The sequence below is a fragment of the Octodon degus genome, unplaced genomic scaffold (genome assembly GCF_000260255.1).
Source record: "Octodon degus isolate 3935 unplaced genomic scaffold, OctDeg1.0 scaffold00068, whole genome shotgun sequence".
NCBI lineage: Eukaryota > Metazoa > Chordata > Mammalia > Rodentia > Octodontidae > Octodon > Octodon degus.
Window position 1 is genome coordinate 6129981 of NW_004524644.1, and position 10302 is coordinate 6140282.

The 10302-nt window shown below is 39.3% G+C and overlaps 1 protein-coding gene across 2 annotated transcripts in view; it reads right to left on the bottom strand.

Annotated features, from left to right (window-relative positions):
- Sclt1 (sodium channel and clathrin linker 1) overlaps window positions 1-10302 on the bottom strand; it is a 262327-nt gene that overhangs the window by 154794 nt on the left and 97231 nt on the right. For both annotated transcript variants that reach the window (XM_023719509.1, XM_023719507.1), the window contains one exon: window positions 5280-5350. In XM_023719509.1, the coding sequence (XP_023575277.1) occupies window positions 5280-5350 (71 nt within the window). The remainder of the gene's footprint in view (window positions 1-5279; window positions 5351-10302) is intronic.

The window sequence follows — 10302 nt, forward strand, 5'->3', positions numbered from 1 at the left end:
CCTGGTGGGCTGAGCTGGCCACACACACACACCACTCTCTCTCTCTATCTCTCTCTCTCTCTCTCTCTCTCTCTCTCTCTAATAAATAAATAAATAAATAAATAAAATTTAAATAAATGCTACAGAAATCCTACTAGGTTTTTGACTAGAATTGTATCAAATGTTTAAGCTATGAATGGATATGTTTTTTGAATTCCAAACATGGTAATTATCTAGATATATCTTTGTGACTTATTTATAACCTATTGGTATTGTCATCAGAAACTGTAGGTCTATTTTAAATCAGTCCTTCAAAAATTAAAAATTGTGCTTTACAGTATCAACTGCAATTAATGCTTTTAATGCAATTAATGTTTTCTGTAGATAATAAAAAGGTAGATTCTAAAGTACTTCTGTCAAAAATCCCAATGATCTGTTCAGTAGGCTGAATAGTGCTCACTCCTCCCATACCCAATTCACATTTGTCTATGGTTTGTATTTCGGTTATCTCCCCAAAGCCTCATGCAGTCATGGGGTGGCTTGTAGAGTTTGTGATGAATTCATGATCCATGAGATTACTGCTGTGAGTGATACATCCAACCTGTGGTGGGTAGCCTGCATACAAATGTAAGGAAGAGAAAGAGGCTAGCTAGCTAGCAGCTGCAGCTGCTGCCACTCCTTTGCTTTTTGCTGTTTTCCGCTATCATGATCAAATGCCCTCTACAATGTGCCACTCTGCCTTGAAGCCAGCCAAGTATGGACTGAAACCTCCACTAACTGAGAGCTTAATAAACCTTTCCTTCCTTAAATTTGGGTGTCAGATATTTTGTCCCAGCGAGAGAAGAGTAACTAAGACAGTCAAAAACCCTACTTGAAAATATGGTCTTTGCAGATTAATTAAAGGAAGAATCTAATGATAAAATCAGTTTGGATTTGAGATGGGCTCTAAACTGCAAGATTCATATGCTTGAAAGGAGAGAAGGCACACAGGAAACAGATAAGAGCTGTGTGATTCCCAGTTTGTTCAGTGTTAGTGTCCTCTGCACTTGTTATGGGTGGGCTTGGGTTCTGAGATTGCATTTTGTTCCTTCCCATTGGCATTTTGTGTAGCACTGTCTTCTGACCTTTGTTGTAGAGCTTTGTTGCACTTATAACCTTAGCACCTACTGAAGTTTAGGTGCAGATCTACAAAGTTTGGATCTATCCAGCTGTGCCTGGCTTGGGTCTGGCTGCTGTGCTCAGCTCCTTCCTGCTGCCGCCCTTGGGGGTGAACCTGTTGTGCTCCTCTGGCAAGATGTTGTGCTCCTGGACTAGCTGGGTGGTTCTGTCCCCTACTCTCTCTGCAGGGACTGCAACTGCAGAGTTTCACCCCAGGCCTGTATGCCAGGCCTGAGCTGGGTCTGAAGGGGACATGGTGGAGTAGGGAAGAGAGGAAGCTCTCCCACACACTCACTGGGCCTGGGCTAGGGCTGGATTTGGGGATCCCGAGAACGTGGCTGAAGTTCTTACTCACTGGGCGGGAGTGGAGGGGGGGTCTGCGGAGTGGTGGTGGGGGGTCCCAAGGGGGTGGAAGAGGGTCTTACTCACGCTGCGCCTGAGTTCGGACCGGACAGGTCCTGATGGTGCAGGAAAGCCGGAAGCTCTCCCACACACTTACCAGGCCTGGGCTAGGGTTGGATCTGGGGATCCCGAGAACGCGACTGAAGTTCTTACTCACTGGGTGGGAGTGGGGGTCTCTGCGGAGTGGTGGTGGGGGTCCCAAGGGGGTGGAAGTGGGTTTCACTCACGCCGCGCCTGAGTGTGGACTGGACAGGTCCCGATGGTGCAGGACAGTCGGAAGCTTTCCCACACACTCACCGGGCCTGGGCTAGGGCTGGATCTGGGGATCCCGAGAATGTGGCTGAAATTCTTACTCACTGGGCGGGAGTGGTAGTGGATTGGTGGTGGGAGGTCCCAAGGGGGTGGAAGAGGGTCTCACTCACGCCGCGCCTGAGTTTGGACTGGACAGGTCCCGAGGGCGCACGATAGCCGGAAGCTTTCCCACACCGGAAACAGATAAGAAGATGAAAGCTAGGCAGAGAATGGAGTGACACTGCCACAGCTAGGAATTCTGCAGGCCACCCACAGTTGTCAGGCACAAGAAACAATTCTTCCTTCCGGAGCTCTCCACAAGAGCTTTAGAGACAGAGCTAATCTGTGCTGCTGAGATTTCACATTCATAGTATCTGGAATTAGGAGAGGGAACATGACTATTAAGTTACCACTTTTGTGGTAATTTGTGATAGCAGTCCTAGGAAAGTAAGATAACCTTCATTTTACTAATGTCAATGTTATACTCTGGTTTGTCTTCAGATTGTATAAATCTTTCGCCTTTTACTAATGTCAATGTTAAATTCTCAGACTTGTCCTACTCTACCAATCTCTATGAGTCATTTGCATGTGATTCAGTAATCATTCCTTGCCATACTTCCCCCAGTTCTCCTCTTTTATCACTGGAATCTTCCCAGTTTCTTTGTTGATTCCTCTTCTTTTCCCTTACATCTCAATAAGGAAAGCTACACAGACTTCTCAGTCCATGAGAACATTTTTCCAGTTATTCAAGGAAATGTCTTGGTGTCATCTTTGGTGCTTAGAATCTCTCCCTGTTGCCTCTCCCCAACTTACAAGGGAATCTTCTTAATCTACCATGCAAAACATTAAATAACACACACATAACCCAGCCACAGCTCACCATGTCCCACTGATGCCACCAGGGACAGGGCAACATGATGTTCTGCCTGAGTTACTGCAATAGTCTCCTTACTGGTTTCTTAGCTTCTACTTTGCCTCTCTACTGTCTACTTTCATTATGGCTGGTAGAGCTAAGTGCTTATGGAAATATAAGGCAGATATATCAGTTTTCTGCTAAAAAGTATCCCTATTTCATCAAAACCAAAGTCCTCACAATGCCTACAAGGCCCTGGGCTATGTGCTATTCCACATAACCTCTCTGGTCCTGTTCTCTGCTACTTTCTCCTTGCTCACTCTGCTCCAGGGATACTAACAGGAAAGATTGTTAATATGACAACACATCTCCCCCCTTTACATTTATACCTCTGCAATATGAAACTGAAAATCTTCCCATCAAGAAAAGTACTTCTCTCCATCTTTCGAAATTAGGTTTTCTTGGTGACCCACTTTGCAACAGGGTATTAATAAACATGATTCAACAGAGGCTTAAAGAACTATCTGCTATGGGGTTTGCTCTCTTTCATTGTGGTCCTAGTGAAGCAAGCCAGTTGCCAGATAGACTGGCCATCACTGCAGACTAGGAGGCCAACCCCCTAGTGGATGGCTAGAGACAGGCAAGTTCAGCAGATACCAAGCCTGCAGCCCCAGGTAAGGAAATTGGCTCTGTGGGCTCCCAAATAATAATCAAAATAAAGCACTGCTGTGAGCCACAAAACTTGCTTGGTGTTCTCTGCTGCTGCCATTTCTGGATCTTTATTTCCTACACTGTCCCTACATTGTACACCTAATTTATTGTATGTTTCATACTCCTGTTCAAATTTTCACCTCTGAATGAGGATTGCTCTGAACACTCTTATTTAATCACTGCCAAAATCCTTACCTGGATCTTTTTTCTTTTCTGTAACTCTTTTTACCTAACCTATTATATTTGAATGTTATTTTTTTTTCCTGTCTACTCCTGCTAGAAATTATGAAAAGCAAAAATCCTGTAAAAGTACTGTACTGTGAATTTATGCATCACACATACCATGATCAGAGCTTTGTATATAGTAAATGTTAACTAAATGATTATTGAAGGATGAAAGAGTTCAATATTCTAAAGATACATTCTGTGTCAAATTGATAGTCAATGTTTTCTAATTCTAATGTTAATGAATAGGCAGTCTTTAAAAGTTATTATATTAATTCTGGTATAGGAATAACTGTGGACAGAAAATAATAATTTGAGTAATAAATATAGCACATATCCATATGCTAATAGCACATATGCAACATTGACTGATATTAAGCCCAGTACTGCAAAAAGCATATTCATATATGTGTGTATGTGTGTACATATATAAAATAAGTGAAGAAACTGAGCTATTAAAGTGTTTATATTATTCAATTTTTACTAAAAGACTTAAAAATACACACAAACCTAAGTCATACACTTAAAAAGTTAAACACAGTTTTTTCTAAACAAAGTCATGAGATCTTTATTCTTCTCTTGAGTTGTATCATAGTTGTGTAACAATGTGCATACACTTTGCCCTAGGTGCCAAGGCTAGAGCTTCTACACCCCTGGTATTTCCTGAGCAACAGAATAATTTTTATCATTTATGTTAAGACACTGGACTCCACTTAAATTTATGGTAATGGAGTGACTCCTGATTGGCCCCCAGAGACCACAGGATGGAGGCTGGCCATGCTGGAAAACCCACATGTGATTAGAAGACTGGGGCTTTGAGCCACAGGATGTGGGCTCAACCTCCTGATCTCTAGGGAAGTGAGGGGGCTGGAAATTTAACTCAAGCTATAGAATGGTCTAATCAATGGTATGCATGTAACAAACTCCAGCAAAAGCTCAGTGAGCTTCCTGGCTGGTAAACACACTGCTACACTAGGACAGTGACACAAGTCAATTTTACTAGTAGAGGATGTGGAAGCTCTGTACCTGCACCCTCTGACACATCACCCTAGAGCAGGATGGCAAACCTATGGCAAACTTGTTTAAGACAAAAGATGTTAACGTATCAATTGTTTTCTAAATATTCAGGTTTAATTGCAATGTTGCTGCTACACACATTTTTGATTTAGTTTCTTTTCAATAAAAGATGGTTTTATTGGGATGTAATCCCATGACAGGCCAAGAACTATCTGTACTGACTGGCTTTTTCTCTCTTCCCTGTCTCGCTTCCTATTCTAATTCCTTAGAACTACCTCTTAAAGAAATGAAGATTTTTGGAGTCCTTTTCTTAGGGTCCGTTTCCTTTTGGAGTGCTTTTCTTAGGGTCTGTTTCCTTGGGGGTCCAAAGAAGAATATGCAGCAGTCTTCTATGTGTAGGACAAATTTTTTCTAAGAGAACTGATTTTCAGGCATACCATGACATCCCTCCACATGCTAAAGTTACCTTCTTACCAACCACTTTGATTTCAGTCTTCCAGTCCTAGACGATCGTAAGTGCGAAAAAGTTTTTGACAGAAGCCCAATAAACAGAAATATAAGAATGCATGTGAAGCACTGTGATATCATCAGTTCCTCTGAAGAAAAATAATCACCAATTAACAAAATGCATTTTTGAAAATACCTAAGTTGTTTTCGAAGCTGTTCTAGTTCCACATTTTGCTCAGTTACCGTTTTCATAAAGTGTTGGTTAGTCTGCAAGAGGGGAAAAAACAAACAAACAAATCCAGGATTAGGACATTTAAACACTATCAAGAGTAAGCAAAAAGCAGCTAAGTAGAGAAGACCAAGTGAGATCTGTGACCACCAAGACCTTTTGAGGACAAAATGTCACTCCGGCCTTCTTTCCTCATCTTTACTTTCATGGATACCTGCTCCACTTCAGACTACCTGCACTCTGCTTCTGTGTCTCAGAGTTCTCTGGCTACCTGAGTCTGTTTTGCTCATTTTCCGTGGAATTAAGGTTCCATTCTGCTACAGAGAGTGTGATATGATTGATAGAAGTGGTGCACATCACCCAAACTCCTTGTTCTGTGGGCGGAACAACTGATGCCTGTGTTCTACTTGAGCTTTCACTGGTGAAGCTGAGTCTTATTTACAGTTCTCACTTGTTGCCTTCTCTTCGAGGCCTCATTTCCCCAAATCCCTGCGGGGGCTCCCTGCTATTATGTCTTAAACAGAGGAGATGCGTTGGCTCTCATTCCTCAGGGTTTGCTTATGAAGGAATCCAAATGAAATGTGAAGTAATCTTCTCATGCAAAAGAACTTTTTTAAGGAAGGTGATTTTTGCCTCCCAAGGTGTTGGTTTTACGATGAGGTATAAATTCCTTTCCCATCACACACATATTATAGTTACTTCTGACTGATTGTCTTGATTTTCTTCTCCTCTGGTTCCAATAGATCATGCTTACTAAAATGCTAAAATGACTGAGGCAGTTCTCACTGTGCTGCTCTCATCCTCTACCCAATTTCGTTGACTTTCTATTTTTTAACATAGTATTGCATTTCCTTTGCCTGCAATGTCCTCATTCTATCTACATTTATTCTTTAATACCCTGATTAGTCTACTCACTTTCAGGCAAAATCAATGATTCCATGCCTACAGTTTCATAAAACTTAATATATATCTATACGCTGCACATGACATTAAATTTAAAAATTATATGTAAAGTTCATATATTCATGGATATGAGTATTTTTCTCAGAACTCCCAATGCCTGATATATAATTTAGCACAACAGAGGTATCTCTATCTTTGAGGAATGAATGAGTACCTTTATTGAAGCATGAAAAAAAGTCTGAGATTTTAATTTTTAGCTGGGAAAGAAGATTACTTAGGATCTGAATTTAATGTTCAACCTAAAGTACAATTTAAAAGAACAACGGTCACATGCAGAAAACAGTATTTAAAGGTAGGTAGACTGTAAGATACAAAAAGTGAAAAAAAAAAAAAAAGAAAAGAAAAGAAAAATGGGGGCTAGGGAGATAGCTCAGTAGAATAAGCACTTGTCTGGAAAGTACAAGTTCCTGAGTTCAATTCCCCAATACCACCCCCCCCAAAAAAAAAGCAAAATGACTGAAATACTGGGCACTGTGATACTGTGATTTATACTAAGAAATACATTTGGCAAGCTTAGTTTCTAGGTACACAGTTGCTTGAGCCCTTAGAATGTCCAATTTAGTGGAGTCTTTTAATATGCTGATAAGAATACTGTGCCCTTGGGCCAATGGATAGTTCTGGACTGAGGCTGGTTGCCAGGGAACAAACCAGGTGAACAGAAGGCTAGAATTCTCAAGTGTTTCAGCCTTTCACTCCAAAATCCAAGAAAAGAACAGGGAGCCAAGCTCATCTTTAATAGTTAATCATTTGAATAATCACCTTATCACAGTGGAAATGTCCATCTTGTACTCTGATTAACTACTATGAAGACAACAACATGTTTTGTATCAACTATTGCAACTGTCCTACTAACCTGTTTTGAAACTCAGTTTCATTGTTTGTTTATCTTTTTTTCTCTTTAAAATAAAAAAAAAAAAAAGATAAAACCCCACACAGATGGAGTCTGGAGTGTTTGAACAATGCTGAACACATGAGGCATCCAGAGAGGGTGCATTGGGGAGGTAAAACTTCTCTGAAGAAGTCTTAGCCATATTAAAGATCCTACAGACGCCTTAACTTCAGTAAGTAGAACACTGTGAGAGACAGAATATTGTCTGTCTCAGGCAAAACTACGCTGGACTTGTGCAAGGCACAAGGGCGCCCACCTATGGTTACTCAGAAGGCTGAGGCAGGAAGCTAGCCTATGAGCCTTTGATTTCAATTTCTCTGTTCCTTAGTCTGAGGAACAGAGTGACATCCGATCAGATCCAGTAAATATGAAGCTTTGGGGATTACGATAGAGAAATTTAGTTTCTCATGTATCTTTTAAGGTATCTATTCATTACCATACTAATAGTTTGTACATGATAATTGTTTTTCATCATAGTTAGGGGGTAAAAGACTGGTATACTAAAACTACAAAATATAGAAAAAATAATTTTTAAAGCTTAAAGCACAAGGAAAGAAACATTAAAGATACTAGTAGTAAGCTGTACATGGTGCTCAAGGATTGCAAAACAATATATTAAAAATTTTTGTATTCAATGTGCTTTATAGATTCAACGCAATCACTACAGAAATCTCTACATCTTTTACAGAAATAGAAAAAAACTCCTAACATTCACATGGAAACACAAAAGCCCATAAGCAGTCAAACTAGTTTTGAGAAAGAATGACAAAATTAGATTTCAAAATATATTACAAATCAAAACAGTATGATACTAGCATAAAGTTAGACATAAGGACTGATGGAACAGAATAAACTTCAGAAAGAAGTCCCACATATATTGCTAACTGATCTTTGACAAAATGCCAAGAATATACAATATGGGAAAAATCGTCCTCAATAAGTCTTGGGGGGAATCCGGATATTCACACTAAGAGGAATGAAACTAAGCCTTATTTTCTTCTACCAGACTAAAAAATATACTAAAATGGATTAAAGATTTAAGACCTGTACCTATAAAATTCCTAGAAAAAAAGTAGGGTAAGAGTTGCAAGACGTGAGTCTTGGCCATGTACCAGAATGACACCTAAAGCACAGGTAACAAGACAGAAATACCGAACTGGGACTACTTCAAAACAGAATGCTGTGCGCAGCTTTTCTCCACGTGAGCCAAACTGTAGACAAGGCAACCTAGAAACGGGAAAAGATATTTGCACACCACTGTTGGGGGAAAAAACCCTAAAATGTTTAAGGAACTTCTATAACTCAACAGTATTAAAATAGGCTAAGTACAAACTAGAGAAGGCACTTCTTCCTTATTGTGTCCTTAAGTTGAAAGCGGGTTTTGTTTGCTTGTTAATGTTATCTGTGCATATTAGTTACACAGAATAGATTTATTTTGGCATACTGGGCCATGCAATAAATATAACTTGATTATTTTAGCCTCTATTACTTCTTTTTTTCTCTCCTCTCCTCTGTCCCCTATCCATTTCTTCATCTCATAATCTTTATTGTCCTGTCACTTCTCCTTTTCTTTTCTTTTTTGAAGTTCCATACATGAGAAAAACATATAGTATTTGAGTTTCTGAATCAGGCATATTTTACAACATGGAACCAGTTTCCAGTTCCATCTACTTTCCTGCAAATGACATGATTTCATTATGGCTAAATAATACTACAGTATATATGTATATTATATATATTTTATGCAGTATATATATTATATATATTGTATTTTCCTTATTCATCCTCTGTTGACAGAAGCCTCAGCTATTTCCACAGCTCAGCTATCATGCACTGTGGTGCAGTAAACATGGGCATATAAGTATCACTATAGTGTGCTGTTGTTATTTCTTTCTGGAATATAATGAGGAGTGTTATGCCTGGATAACTGGATCAAATGGCATTACTAGTTTTAGTTTTTTGAGGACGTTTTGTATTGATTTTTATAGTGGTCATAATAGCTTACTTTTCCATAAATAATGCAGAACACTTTTCCTGCATCCTTGCTGGAATTTTTTTTTTTATTACTGATGATAGCTGTTCTGACTGAAGGCAGATAGAATCTCTATAGTTCTGATTTGCATTTCACTAATGATTAAACATGCTGAATATTTTTTCATATACTTATTGGCCATTTGTACAACAACTTACTTTCTCACTTATTGATTGGGCTATTCATTTTGGGGGTGTTATGTTTTTTGAATTCTTTGTATACTCTACCTATCAATCCTGTCAGAAGAGGAGCTGGCAATGGTTCTCTTCCATTTGGTAGACTGTCTCCTCACTGCTTTTCTTTGGCTGTACAGAAGCTGCTTAATTTGATGTATTCCCATCTGTTGATTCTTGCTCGTACTTTCTGTGCTGCTGAAGTCCTGTTCTGTATTTGTCTGTGCTGTGACACGGCCATGGGATTTTCCCCCCTTAACTATGTATATGTCTCTCCTATGTTTTCCTCTAGCATTTCCATTTCAGGTCTTATATAATCAGTTTGTACTGATTTTGGCAAAGGCTGACAGAGAGGGATATAGTTTCAATATTTGATAAATGGATATACAGTTTCCCAGCATTATTTGTTAAAAAGAGCCTGTCTTTTCTCTAGTAAATGTTTATGACCATTTTGTCACCAATCAGACAGGTGTAGCTGTATGGGTTTGTTCCTGTGTGCTATGATCTATGACACTGTTCTGTGAGCCAGGACCTGTTTACGCTGTTTTCTTTACTATGGGGTGGGTTCTAGTATTATATCAAAATGGATTACTGTGGTGTTTCCAGTATTGCTCTTTTAGTTCGGGATTGCTTTGGCTATTCTGGGTCTTCTACAGTTTTTAGGGTTGTTCTTTCTAGACATGCAAAAACCTGACATTTTGCCAGGGATGACAGATGTACTTATCACTTTTATTTTTTTATTTTTAAAGGCAGTATATTTCTTTTTTTTTTGCCATAGTTTTATAGATAAACAAATAGCAATGAGACAGTTTCAAATCAAATTGGTAGGACAGTTTCAATAATTAACACACTGCAGACATTCTTCTTAGTGGTTAACTGCTGTACAAGATGTGGACTTGATATCCTATTTACAAACACCATTAGAACAAATCA